Source organism: Pelodiscus sinensis, chromosome 9, assembly GCF_049634645.1.
Source record: "Pelodiscus sinensis isolate JC-2024 chromosome 9, ASM4963464v1, whole genome shotgun sequence".
NCBI lineage: Eukaryota > Metazoa > Chordata > Testudines > Trionychidae > Pelodiscus > Pelodiscus sinensis.
This window is the reverse complement of record NC_134719.1, coordinates 17,206,268-17,221,025: the sequence shown is the minus strand read 5'-3', so window position 1 is coordinate 17,221,025 and position 14,758 is coordinate 17,206,268. Positions and strand designations below refer to the sequence as shown.

General features: G+C 46.4%; 1 protein-coding gene across 1 annotated transcript in view; it reads right to left on the bottom strand.

The window, feature by feature from the left end:
* The window catches only part of PGM1 (phosphoglucomutase 1), a 29,604-nt gene extending 19,399 nt beyond the window's left edge, over nucleotides 1–10,205 (bottom strand). The window contains exon 1 of the mRNA XM_006125039.4: nucleotides 9,880–10,205. Coding sequence (XP_006125101.1) covers nucleotides 9,880–10,125 — 246 coding nt within the window. The 5' untranslated portion in view covers nucleotides 10,126–10,205. The remainder of the gene's footprint in view (nucleotides 1–9,879) is intronic.
* Between the last annotated feature and the right edge of the window lie 4,553 nt (nucleotides 10,206–14,758).

Genomic DNA, 14,758 nt, shown 5'->3' with positions numbered 1-14,758 from the left:
CTCCTACTGTCAGAGAGCCCTCCCTGGGAAGTGAATACTAAGAAGGTAAGTGTTCAGGAAACACGGCTGTACACAGCTGAAGTTATTTTGTGGAGACCAGCAAGTTAAAGGTCACTCTTAAAATGGCAATCAGAAGATCTCAGTCACCTACAGTTTCCTTATATTACTGTCATTCTGTCAGCCAACAGTTTCTCCACTTCAAGTATTGTACAGTGCTTAATTGAATAGCTTTCCTCTAATAAACACTGGAGTTACTTGCTGGGCACAATGGGCCAAAGACCCCTTGGGAAAATCCAGAATAACCCCAGTGAAGTTACTTCAGATTGAGTACAGTCCAACTACGAGCAGAATTTACCTTAAGGTTTTTTAAAAAATGCTATTATGTTGGAAAAGATACGTTTGTATAAAACTGTAAATATTGACAATTAAAATCGTGCAGAAAAGTGTGGCAGCCAAATTATCTGAAATCCCAAGAAATGTCATCTAGACTGGCACGATGCCAACGTTTTGAAAATGCATGTAGTGCCATCCTTCTGAATTCTGCAAAGTTAACACATCGGTTAAAAATAACCAACAATATGTTTAATACTGTTCCTGCTTCTGTGCATTTTACAAGCATTAATTGAGCAATTTACAAAGCCATATTTCATTATGATCCAGCCTGCCTGCTATGAAAGCAAAAGAAGAGAAAAAAAAGTCATAATTTGACAATTTGCAAAGTGTTCTATGGGGATGATTTCTTGATGTCTCCGCTCTGCAACCATTTCAAAGTTAACAAGTGCTTTTCCCAGAGAGGCATAGGTGATGATGACATTATACAAATTACAGTAAACTTCAGATAATCCAGCACCTTTAGGACCCAGGGGGTGCCAGATTAACAGATATGCTGGAGTACTGGAAGGGGGTCTGGGGTGGGGGTGGGGGGTCGGCAGGGGACTGCGCAGCGTGGGAGAGGGTGGCGCTGCGGGACCAACCCGGCAGCACCCCAGCTACTCTGCCCCTGGCTTCCCCAAGTCCGCTGCTCCTGAAACTGACCAGCGGCTGACTTGGGGAAGCTGGGGACAGAGCAGCTCCAACTGTCCTGCTGGCCGGAGCACTTCCGGGTTCCAGTTGGTGCTGGACTATCAGGAGTGCCGGACCACTGGATGCCAGACAATTGGAGTTTTACTGTAATAACTAAAAACCAGTGAGGCTAATTGCAGCTTTATTCAAGACAGACAGGGGGAAAATATCAGGGTTAAGTGCAAAGAGGAAGACAGTGGTGGAGAGCAGGGGCAGATGACGATTTTGCGAGACCCAGGGCAGCACAGTTTCGTGGGGCTCCCCTTTGCCACGGCACATGCACAGTGGTGCTATGGCACATGCACGGGGCTTCTAGAAGCGCAGGGCCCGGGGCGGCTGCCCCACTCGCCCTGCCCTATATCCGTCCCAGGTGGAGAGGGTCTCTCTTCTAGTCCCTGAGCAGCTGAAGCCCTTAATAGCTAAGCATCCAGTGGGACCTCTGATCTGGCTGAGCCCCATGGCCATGTTTGCTTAAGCAGGGCCCCACCCCTTTTGCAGAAGGGACTGCTACTGTGTAGAGAAAACTACTCTCCATTCCTTGAAGGAGTATTCTGGACTAATGTACTTCTGTTTAGTTATTTTGTCTTGTGAACTTGGCTATATATTAGTTAACTCATCTTTAATTTCAGAGGAGTAGCCGTTGTAAGTGGTTTCAGCAAAAACAACCAGAAGTCTGGTGGCACCTTCAAGGCTAACACATTTATTTGAGCATAAGCTTTTGTGGGCTACCTCTCACTTTGTCAGATACATGAAGTGAAAGCTTCATTGTGGTAGGGATTAATTTATACAGAGATGGGAATGTTACATTATTATGACGACAGGTTTCAAAGGTAGCCACTATTCTGTTTCAGAAGAAATGACAAGGAGTCTCATTGCACTTTAAAGACTAACATTTATTAGGGCATAAGCTTTCGTAAGCTACAACTCACTTCATCAAATGCTGAAGAAGAAAACTGCCTTTTTTTTTCCTTCTTCAACATCTGATCAAGTGAGCTGCAGCCCACAAAAGCTTATGCCCTAATAAATGCATTAGTCTTTAAGGTACCACAGGACTCATTGTTTCAGCTTTATTTTGCTATCCTGAAATGCATAAGCATGGTAGTTTAGTTCTTAGGTATAGGTTTCCCTCTTGTGGTATAGAAATGGAAAAACACTCCTCAGTGTTTAACAAGTTTCTACACATACTCCATTCACATACTTCAGGGGGTAGCCGAGTTAGTCTGTTACAGAAAAAAATAGCAAGCAAATGGTCTGGTAGCACTTTATAGACTAACAAAACATGTAGATGGTATCATGAGCTTTCTTTCCATTCACATAGTGGGTCTGCTTTCCAATCACTGCAAAAGGATTTGCATAGGAAATTTCCATTGGTATTTGTTAAAAAAAAACCTAGGCAAGCAGTTTCCTCTCAATTCCAGATGGCACAGAGTTCAATTTACGGTAGGATATCCAACCCCTTGAAATGCCTCATTATTCAAGCATATGCGAAAAGTAAATTCTTAGAATAAGTTCCCCATTTATGGCATGGGGAAGATTTATATGAAACTACATACCCATTGGCAGGGGGAAAAGGCTACTATGAACCCACTCATTTATATTTGTGCAACACACACACTAATGCATATGAGTGGAATTCAGCTACCAAAGTCTAATGTGTTTTCTTGGCTTCATTTAGTTTGATTTTGTCACAAAGATAGAAATGCAGTGGTATATTTAATGGTACAGTTTTCTAGTTTGCTACCAAGACAAACTGAACATGTAAGAATGTGGCCAGGTTTATGAACTTTTTCAGGCTAACGGCCGTCTTTGGTTAATGGTAAAAAGAGACCAAACAAGATTGTGTTTTCATAGAGAATTTAAACTTTAGACTGTGAATCTTAGTCAAAAGGTCATTTTCCTGCTATTTTTACATATTTACTTTCAGTACCACAAATTGTATCCAACTAAGCCTCTGTGATTCTGAAAAATGCAGAGAACCTAATTCTGTCATTAGCCATCACTACTAAGATTATCAAAGTCACCTTTCCATATTGCTTATGTTTTATAAACGACAGTAAATCTAACCCTGTACTACAGGCACTATTTTATATTTGAAAGACATTCACCTTATAACAGAGAATCTTATGAGATGAGAACTGAGCGTCAGTTACTGTACAGAGTATCTTTAACACAATCTGTTCTCAGGTGAAAAAATAATTTTGGACTCAAAACACAGTTTTGGCTATGCCTAGAGAGGACAAATGAACCTACCTTTCTTTCTAGATTAAGACTGAATGAAGTGATTTTCAAGATGGAATGAAACTAGGAAATGAATTACAATCTAAATAGCACAATATTTACACACCAAGTGACAAGGTCTGCTGCATGGGAATATGAAATGCTCAGTGTGTCCCCGCTCTAATTTCTAGCAATTTTCTCTGATTTGGTGGCATACATAGGCCCATATACCCAGTTAAACATTCACAACTAAAGCTACAATTCTCTCATGGAGGTTGTGGAAGTCATAGATTCCATGACTTTCTGCAGCCACTGTGACTTCCTCAGCAGCTGCTTTGACTGACTCTAGGGTCCCAGAGCCAGCTGCACCAGATCTGAGGCCAGCACCAAGGATCAGCTGATCAGGTATCCCAGGGGCTAGCCACACCAGCCACTACTCAGGTAGCCCCAGGTAGTTGGCTCCAGGAAACACCAGGATGGCAACCAGTGCAATTGGCTGTAGGCAGTTCCTGAACAGTGGACCTGTGGGCATGCTGGGGACCCCTGAGCAGCAGTGATCCTAGGAGACCTAGAACCATGGCCCTAGAAGTGTTCAGAGACTGGTCCTCAGGAGAGTAGCAGCAGCCGGGGAAATCAACCCGCAGCACTGAAGCAGCAGCCCCCTGGAGCAGTGGGCCCCAGAAGTAGAGATTTAGTCAGGGATATTTTCATAGAAGTCACAGACATGTCATAGGCCATGAATTTTTATTTATTTCCTGTGACCTGTACTGGACTTTTACCCAAAATGCTTGTGACTCAATCTTAGCCTTAGCCCACAAGGCATGGACGCCTCTGACCTGTGCACCTTTGTTGTGAGCATTACAAACAAATGGCACCTTATCCTGCAGTATCTCCAGAACCGAGACAGAAACCGCTCCACAGAACATCACGATGTCTTTCAAGCAGCCTTGCTGCAAGCCTTAAAACAAATCCTGGTTGCTCCCAGCAGTCGTGCAGCAGCCGAACAGGGAGCAGCACTATTTCTGGGCCCAGGAAATAAGCACTGACTGGTAGAGTTGCATCATTATCAGGCCTGTTGATGGGGAGGGCCAAGGGGGCCGCTGCCACACAGCTCTGAGACTGAAAGGGCCCCGAGGCTCCTGGCTGCCACTGCTGCTACAGCAGCAGCTGGAACCTCAGGCCCTTTAAATCCCTGCTGCAGCACCAGGCTGCATGCTCCAGGTGGTTCTAAGACCTGGGGCGGCAAAGTGCACTCTGGCCAGAAGTCCCCATGCCTTCCATGTGAGGCCGGGTTCCTTCTGGGAGTGTGGAGTCCCTTCCTCCCTTCCCCCAACCTTGCTTAAGGGCCCGCAGAGGCTGTTAGTGCCCCGATCATTATGTACCTAAGGTATGATAAGCAGGAGCTGCACAGCTTTCGAATGTGGAAGGCCACTTTCCCTGGCCCTTCAGCACAGCAACATTAAAGAGAGAGGTGCTCCGATAATGGAGAAGCGAGTGGCAAACAATGTCAGGCTGCTATCAGTCCGTGGGGAAACAATTCCAAGTTGGTAAGTCCACCATGGAAGCTGTGCTGATCCAAGTGTGCAGGGCCATTAATCAACGTCTGCCAAGAAGGGTAACAGGCAGGACATAGGAGATAGTTTTACTTCAATGAGGTTCCCTACCTACAGTGAGGCTTGAGAAGGCACACAAATTCCTATCTTGGCACCAGATCCCTTACCTAGACAAAGAGTACATAAACCATAACAGCTATTTTCAATGGCCTTGCAGGCACCTGTGGATCACAGGAGGCATTTCACCAATGTCAGCATGGGGATGATCAGGGAAGATACATGACGCCCGCATCTTTAGGAACACAGGTCTGTTGGGAAAGCTGCTATCAGGGACTCATTCCAGATGGCAAAACAACCATAGATTATGTTGAAATGCCAATAGTGATCCTGGAAGGCCCAGCCTAGCACTTGTTCATGGACAGCAGTAAGGAGCGGTTCAACAATAGGCTGCACAAGTGCAGAATGGTGGTAGAATGGGATCCAGAAATCTTCACGGGCACAACTGTTTGCAGTACATGCACTTGCAATGAAAATTTCCACTGCCTCCCCTAGGTGACCATATGTGATATCAGTCTCCTCAGGGTAACAGAGGGAGGTAAATTAGAACTAAATAACAGCACAGAACACAGAGCCAGGACTGGTAGATGTAAACAAACTTTATGGGACTGCAGGAAACTTGGCCACACCCATAAAAAGTGGACATCCAGCTAACTAAAATCATTCCAGATGACAGATGTTTCCAGACCCAGAGAGTTCTAGACTAGAGAGGTTCAACCTGTGTTACCATCAGTATTAAGGTGGTGATGGGGGAGGGGTTTCTACGTTATCTCATGGCTACAAGGGAGCAGATGCTGCAAGCATCTGATCCTTATGCTGCTATGCTATGTACTGCAATGATGCAGGAAAGTTTCTTACCGTAGTGGAAGAAATAAGGCAGTCCTCCCCAAAAGCTGCTGCAAAAGATTGCAGAGTACTACCATGAAAATTTCCTTGAGATCGTCTACCGATCAATGTATGCATCTGTTTTACCAGGTCCCTTCCAGTGACTTAACTTACCTGTAACTTCGACTTAATTGCTCCACCTCTGTGAGAGGCATAGCACCTTATTCAATATTGATGGATCCACAGAGAGGCAGTACAGACATTTGTATGTGCTGATAGAATTGGTTTCCAGGAAGTGTTCCACAATGCTCTGCTGTGACTGCTTTGAGAATGATTTTCAGCTCTGCTGCATAGCAGCCAGGTTCACGGGAACCTCTCCCCCACCCCCCTTTCCGTTAAAGCCCTGGGAGTTTTTTAATTCCTATTTCCTGTTTAATCAGCACGGAGAGCTCACCAACTCTGCTGATCATGGCAACTCAGTGCCCCACATGTGCTCCAATCTGGAGTAGACAAGAGGTGGCGGACCTTACTGGTCAGTGGGGGGGAAGAGCCTGGGCAGGCATAGCTTTGATCCAGCTGAAGAAATGTAAATATTTATGAAAAGATTGCACATGACATGAGGGAGAAGGGCTATCACAGGGACACGCAGCAGAACCCAGTGAAAATCAACTTTAAGAACTTTGTCAGATGTACCACAAGGCAAAGGAGGTGAACAGTCATCTAGTTCTGCACCACAGACATGCGGCTTCTAAAATGAGCTGCAAGTGCTTCTCATCAGTTACCTCCAATGCAGCATAGATACCTCGTAGGGGGTCCATGTCCCAGGCAGGAGGAGGAGCATAGGAAGCAGGTGAAAGGTGGATTCATGCTCCTTGAGCGTCAGAAGGTATTTTTAATCCTGGAGCCCAGCTGGTTGCAGGGCAGCATGGTGGCCAAACATAGTGCCAGGGAAGGCATCTCTGGTGAGTGTGCATTTCCAATGAAATTGTAGTGTAAGGGTTACATGCTCTTACATTTTAAGTTTAATGTGAAGAAAAAGTAGGCTGCAGTGGGTATCTGCTTCCCAGGGGCCACCACCAGATATGCAGAGGGTACCCTCTCTTCCCCCGCCTCCCCCCAAAAAAAGACTCAGAAGGCAGCTTCTATCAACCTACTAGGCTTGAAGTGTTGACCAGACTTTGGTTGGCCAATGTAAAATTTAGTTCTTTTCAATTTCTCCTTGGCAGCTTTCTTTTTCAGTTCTTTCACAACAGAAAGTATACACTACTTGCTTCAGTAGAAACGTCAAGGAATTGCAACACTATAATCTTCCTGATTGAAATCTTCACCTATGATTAGTCTGCAGTAGTAGCTGTTTGGTTAAGTTAGTTAATACTTTCCTTGCTCTCTCTAAGGTACACCGTCTTCCTTCACATATCAGCCTTTAGCCTCCTAGCCCACACTATCATTTTCTTCTTTCTTTGCTTCATGTGTCCTGTTTCTTTCCAGAATAATGTCTTTCTTCAAAGCTCTACTTTGCCATACCAATTTCAGCCTAATCAGACCAATTACTAGGCAAAGCAAACACTTTTTAGCAAACATAATATGCAGCTGTGTCTGACTAAAGGTTCCAAATTACTGCTCCATTTGTGTGTACTGTAGCAACAGCATATCTAGGGAAAGGGACCCTCTTTAAAAGACATATTTCTATAGATTAGGGTTACCCTTCTAATGTACTTTCTGGGGATGTGAAGCACAGGTTGATGACTGCAGGAGCAGAGCTCAGGATTAGAGCAAACTACTGGATCTTGATTCTGTAAAACACTTACACACGTAACTTTACAGAGTGAACTAAAAGGAACTACTCCTCTGCACAAAATTACACCAGGGCAAGAAAAACACACCGGCCTGTTCTCCCCAGACTCCCAAAAAGCACATTACTAGGAAAACTCGGTAACCACAAACTATAGAAATATTTTTTCTAAGGAGGGTCCCTATCCCTAGATAAAACACTATAATTACAGTACACTCAGAAATGCGGCAGTTATTTGGAAGTGTAAGAGTGTTAGTCACACCTAACGAAAGGGCTGTTTTGGATGCAGGCTTGCTTAGCTTTCATCCCACTCCCTACCCCTCTTGGGAGCCCTGGAGTGTGCAGAAGCATCACCAATGGCATGGTTATCAGCCTGCTGGAAAGATGCCAGATCCCATTAGATGCCATGGTATGCTTCCAAAAATTGGACAAACCAGCCTTTTATCCTACAGCAAATAATTCCACTATTTGTTTATTTGTGAGGGTCTTGAACTGCTTCCTGCTGACACTGCAGGTAAGCAACACAAATGTTTCGACAGTAACATTCCCACTCTACCTCTTTTCAAAAAAAATTTCACTCCATTGTGGCTGTTTCTTTTCTTTTTAAATTAAAATAAGCTGCCCCATCCACTTCTTTCATCACTGAATACAAGAAGGCGCCATTCTAGTTAAGGCAGGAGAAACTTTGGCATGGACTGAAGGTTACGAAGTGAACGGCTGCCAAGAGGAGAATATAAAAGAAAGTTCTATAGGACTTTTCTTGGAAACTGTAAATTACATTCTTACCCTGTGAGAAATTACTGGCTTCAAGTAATTGCCCATGCTCCTACCCTGCTGCAGCAACTGTCTGCAACTAGCCAGTATCTTCAGCTCAGCCTACATGCCACCTTACAAGGGACAGTGTCTCACGCTGATGAGAGGCATCTGAACAGTCAGGAGGTCGAGAACATGACATGGTCCATTTGTTAGGTTTCATGTAACTCGCCTGCTGAAACAAGGCTTGTCACTACTGATTTAGCACTTTCTGAGTTGTTCTAGCAGCATCTCATCTCCATCTGGTGGGCGAAGAAGCCAAGGGACACAATTATCATTGATCAAGCAGTCCCGCATCTTCAACTCAAAAGCCTGACTCCATCCAAAAATCTCTCATGTGGAGTATTTTTCGCTACTGACTATTTCTTGAAAAGCTACAACTGTGGCTCAGTGCTGAGTTATACGTCCATCTTTAGTTACAGACATCTGACTGTATATAGTTCAGCATGAACCTAACATTCTGAATCTCTATGTATAGCCACATCCGTAGATTACAATTTTCAGTTCACTTAGATATCATTACTTGAGATCCAAACTCCAAGCTCAAGGTTTTAGTATCCGTGCCTGCTGCATAATTAGTCACTTTACTTCCATTGGCTTGGTGCAGAAATGTCATCAGTTTCCTGCTTCTGCCATTGCACTTTCCACAGGGGCTAGCCTAGACAGAATTTTCTTCATAGCTTAAGAATAATTATTACTTCAGTTTCCTGAGTGGTTAGGAGCCAGTTTCACAGCTGAAAGAGACAACTCCTGCCTTCTGCCACTCTCATACCAAGCCAACAGGCCCTAAAGCCCTGTTTTCTAGTACAAGGTGAATGTCCGGGTGTGGGTGAGGAACTAGAGGTCTAACAAGACCAGAGCTGTTTCCTTAAAGCTGGGCATGCCTTTGCACAGTCCAGGCCATAGGGAGGGCTTGCAACTGAGTAAACAAACCCTGGTTTCTAACCAGAAAAGCTTTTGCCACGCAGACCAGACGGATTCCAAGGAGCTTGGCAGCCTAGCCTTGCCATGGGCCAGCCTAAGGGAGGGCTGCATGCATTGCTGAAGCAAGCTTAGGGAAACTGTATCCCTAGTGCCTGAAAGGTTAACTTAAATGTCAAAGAGCCTCCGACCTAAGGCTTTCCCCCAAGGTGAACGCAAGAGCAGGGCCACCCCGCCCCTAGCGAGCAGGGCTCTCCGTGCGAAGAACGCCGCCTGCGGCTCACCTCCCCACCACACCCCGTGCGGCGCAGTCAGACCCCGTCCTCTCCTGAAGGGCAGCGCCCTCCCCACCTGGGGCCTCCGCTCCGCAGGCCCCAGCCACGCCAGCGCCCAGGCGGCTGCTCCCCGCCACTCGCAGGCTCGCTAGGCCGGGAGGGGGCGTGCAATGGGGGGGAGGGGACGCAAGCAGCCGCTGTCACGGTGACTAGGCTCCAGCCAGTGAGGGGGGGCACCGACTAGCTGTCCCCCCCCCCCCGCACAATCCAAGGAGGGGGAAGGGGAAGTGCGAGAGGCAGGGAGCCGCGGGCCCTGCAGGGGAGCTGCGCTGCTGGCGCAGCGGCCGCGGGTCCAGGGCCCTACCCCGTTGGCGGCGGCGATCCGGATGATCAGCTGGATGGCCTCGGTCATGTAGAAGCGGCCGTCGCCGCCCACCACCAGCGTGGCCTCCTGCCTCTCGGCCGGCGGCAGCGTGGCCAGGATGCTCTGGATGAAGTTCTCGGCGTAGTGCGCATTGCCCTGGAACACCCGCACCCGCTTGCGCAGCCCGCTGGTGCCGGGCTTCTGGTCCGCGTAGGCGCGGGTCTGCACCGTCACCGGCTTCACCATGCTGCTGCCGGGCTGGGCGGCCGAGAGCTGCGGGGCTGCTGGGGGCGCGCTCCCCGTCTTCGCCCCGGGCCGCCGCGGGGCTGGCCTTGTGCCGTCATCAGCCGGCCCCTCCGCCCACTTAAAGACACAACCAGGCCTGTCCTCGGTCAGTGGCCGGAGGGAGCCAGCACCTACCGCCCGGTGTTTGCTCTGGGTGGGGAGGATCTGGCCGCGATACGCTTTCCCCTCGGGGATTTCTGGCGCCAGGACTACATATTGCAGGGCTGAGAGTCGCCCGCGTTTGCTGAGCTGGAGCATGCGGGGGATCAGCCCCTGTGGGCAGGACGCAAATGCTCTGTGGGGTTGTCTGCACCCGTGTTTCTTAAACTTTTTGGGATCGTGGAACACCAAACAATATTGTTTTTATGTGGAACACTTATGAACATTTTCTTCAAAAAAAAAAATTGTCAGACAAAAAAAGACAAAAACAAAGCAGAGGTTGGGGCACACCTGTGAGTTGTTCACGGAACACCGGTGTTCTGCAGAACATAGTTTAACTTGTTTTTTAATAAAGTACCCCTTTAAAAAAATTATAAGTACTCTCAGTACCTACAGTTTTCAGACACACAACATTTTTCTCTACCATTGCAACACATTTGTTTAAACATCTTAATCGTAGCCAGGCAGGCAATGAAATTTCTGGGTGTAAAAAGTACAAAAATAATAAAGCGCCATAAAACTTAAAACAAAAATTTAGTTTTCTCCTAATTTCAGTTGTGTCGATGTCCCCTTCCCCCACCCTCCAGACTTCTCTGGAGTACCCCTAAGGGTACTCATACTACTGGTTGAGAAACACTGGTCTACACTATCACCTAAGTCAATGTCAGTTAAGTGGCTCCCAAATGTAAAAAAAAACTTCACCTGCTAAAGCCTAGGCTAGTGAGTAGGTCCCAGGAGTGGCCCTCCCTCAGCTCTGTGGGCCACAAGGGTGTGGTAACCAAGATGGGCTCCAGACTCATGAAAAGGGTACAGAAGATTAGGGGTTTCTTATAACTATTTTTAAGTTTTTGCACAATATGCATTTCTGTAACAATTTATTTTCTGCAAATACATTATAAGTTTGCAGGTGTCTTTAATGTAAATCGGCAGTGGGTGTAACCCTGACCCCTTTGAAGTCAGGGTAGTTTTGTCATTGTTTTCTGAAAGGCCAGGATTCACTCAGTGGCTACGTCTACACTGGCCCCTTTTCCGGAAGGGGCATGTTAATTTCACCTATCGTAGTAGGGAAATCCGCGGGGGATTTAAATATCCCCCGCGGCATTTAAATAAAAATGTCCGCCGCTTTTTTCCGGCTTTTAAAAAAGCCGGAAAAGAGCGTCTACACTGGCCCCGATCCTCCGGAAAAAGCGCCCTTTTCCGGAGGCTCTTATTCCTACTTCAAAGGAAGGAATAAGAGCCTCCGGAAAAGAGCGCTTTTTCCAGAGGATCGGGGCCAGTGTAGACGCTCTTTTCCGGCTTTTTTAAAAGCCGGAAAAAAGCGGCGGACATTTTTATTTAAATGCCGCGGGGGATATTTAAATCCCCCGCGGATTTCCCTACTACGATAGGTGAAATTAACATGCCCCTTCCGGAAAAGGGGCCAGTGTAGACGAGCCCAGTATGTCTAAAGACCAGAGCAGGGGGACTGGGAGTCAGGACTCCTAAATTCAGTTCCTGGTTCTTCTACTGATTCACTATGTTACCTTGAGCAAATGTTTTAACACTGGTGTTCCTTGGTTCTCCAGGTAAAATGGCTAAAACGATACCTATAAGAGGTGGATATTTAATTGTTCACAAAGTATTTTGAAATTCCCTGGTGTAAGGCCCCTATAGATGTGCTGTGTTTTATTATTATAGTTCTCCAGGAGAAATGAAGATAGTGGATGCCCAACGTTGTTGTTTATTATAGCATTACTTTTAACCTCTTCAGTGGTGAAGCAGCACTTAGAATGTGCTTCTGTCTCATAGGCAGGAAGGCACTAATACTCATTCTGAACTCATGGAATTAGTTTAATTCATCTAGTGCCATCAGAGGGACAGCAGAGATATGCAAATACATACATCTGTTGGGCCTCAGTAGTTAAATATCAAGCTCTGGTAAAAGAACCAATACCCTATAGAGAAAGATTTGGGGCTAAGGTGAAGAGAAGGGGCAGAGGAGGGAGACAATGGAATCACAAGAGCAAAGGAAGATACAATATTGCTGTCTGTTTTCTATGGGTGCTTTGAGATTCTAGCTCTTGGGCAGTGATGGTCAACCATGCTTAATAAGTGGGCTGTATGAGTGGTCTCCATCTCAGTAGGCTACATGCAGCCCGCTTATCTACTCTTTGTCCCCCTCTCCCACGGGCCTCTCATGCCCTGGGGCACTAGAGCTCCACACTTACTTGCTTCTCCCCCACTCTCCCGGCACTTACAGAAAACCACAAATGTGCTGATTTGTGCTCCGTTCTTGCTCCTCCCACCACTGTTCTTGGGTGAAGTCCTGATCCTACTGAAATCAGTGGGAGTTTGCCATTGGCTTAAATGGAAACAGGATTTCACCCTGTCAGCCCTGGTGAAGGCTAGACCTTCACCAGACTCCTGTGTTTGCATCCCATGCACAGGACCCTTTAAGCTTCTCTTGTTCTGGGTAGGGCCCTGAACTGTCTGTGTCTTTGGTTTCTCTGACCAACTTCTAGGGCACAGACTCTCAGTCATCCCTTCTCTGAAGTGGGATTCCAGCTCTCATAGACCCCCTGACCCATACTGACTATCATGGACCTCCACACTCCAGTCACTAAAGCAGATCTGTTTCAACCTTGTGGGCAGTGGCTTGTAGTTCACCTCCCCAGGGACACATAACAACTGAAATACAACCTTTGCAAAAGTGTTTCTAAAGCAGGTACGCTTCACTGTGAACAGCACAAGAGATACGCAGATCTGAACAAAATGATACAACCCCTACATGCTCTTCACTGCCTCCCTTCTCTCGCCTCCCTTGTGCGTTCTTTGGGCCCAAATTCGAGTCCCCTAGGGTGTCTAGGATCTTCCATTTTCTCTTGCAGATCTGCAGGGACTGTGCCTTGAGCTGGGAAAGCTTGCATGCTTCGATGACCCTGAGAGCTATGCCGGCTGGAGTTATCACTCCTGGTAGGGTCACCCAAGCCAGCTAGGTCAAAGGGTATGAGCCAGACTCAAGGCAATCCACCAGTCATCCCTCTGCAGGGTTGTGAGTCAGGCTAACAATGTGTCCCTGAAAATGCTTTCCATTGTTGAAACAGATACAAACTGCGTTTGTCACACATTTGCAAATACAGTCATCAATGGTGGAGAACCACAGTCTGCTGGACATAGGACTAGACAGTACTGGCCAACCAGCAAATCTTGTTAATGCTATGACAGTGGGGAGTCAAAGCTGCACTGAAGCTCTTCAGCTAAAATAGGGCTGTCAGGCTAAGTCCACATTTAAAATGCTATAGTGGCAGAACTGCAGTGCTACAGCTACACTGCCGCAGTGTTTCAGTGCTGTACATAGTCACTAAAGTGACAGAAAGGGTTCTCTCATTTCTGCAGTTCAAGGGTGGGGAACCAAAGGCCCTGGGGCTGGATGCAGCCCCCAGCTTACCTGGATCTGGCGCAGCCCCCGACCCAAAACAGGTTCCTCACCCCTGCTGGAGTTAATCTCTCTCTTAGGGTACGTCTAGACCACAGGCTTTTGTCAACAGAGGCTTTGTCGACAGAGAGCATCAAGACTACATCCAGTTCTGTTGACAAAGCAAGTCGCTTTGTCGACATAAGAGTGTAGACGCAAAGGACAGTGTAGATGCAATAATGCCTTCTGTCGACAGAACTTTGTTGACAAAAGGCATTAGTCCTCATAGAATGAGGTTTACTGCTATCGACAAAATTTCTGAGCTCTGTCGACATTATGTCGACAGAACTCGGTGGTCATGTAGACACAGGTATAGTTTGGTCGACAAAACCCCACTTTTGTCAACAAAACCCTGTAGTCTAGACACACCCTTAGAGGTGGTAGCTACGTCAACAGATGAATTCTTCCATTGACTTAGACCCACTAGTTCTGTTTTGGTACGTCAGCATGAATAGAGCTGCCAGCCATCTGTACTTTGAGCTTTCTTTGTTGTGTAAGTGGAAGGGAATGGTGATTTGAAACTTTAATAGCGCAACCATTCTGATTTCTGCCAGCCCAAACCTGAAGTAACACTTGGCTAGTGCAAAAAATACTTTGGGGACGTTACATCTATTCAAGTGTTTCTCAAACTTTTTTTTTTATAAAGTATCCCTTTAAAAAAAATTGTAAGTACCCCCAGTACCTACGCAATTTTTTTTCTACCATTGCGATATATTTGTTTAAACAACTTAATTGTAGCCAGGCAGGCAATGAAATCTTTGGGTGTAAAAAGTACAAAAATAATAAAGCGCTGTAAAACTTAAAACAAAAATTCAGTTTTCTCCAAATTTCAGTTGTGTTGACATACCAGACTTCTCTCGAGTACCCCTAAGGGTACTCATACCACTGGCTGAGAAACACTGGTCTATTCTACTTCTATCACTCTGTAACTTTTATTTTTCTTTTAAAGAAGCAAACCAAATCTGATCTTCCTGGCATCTT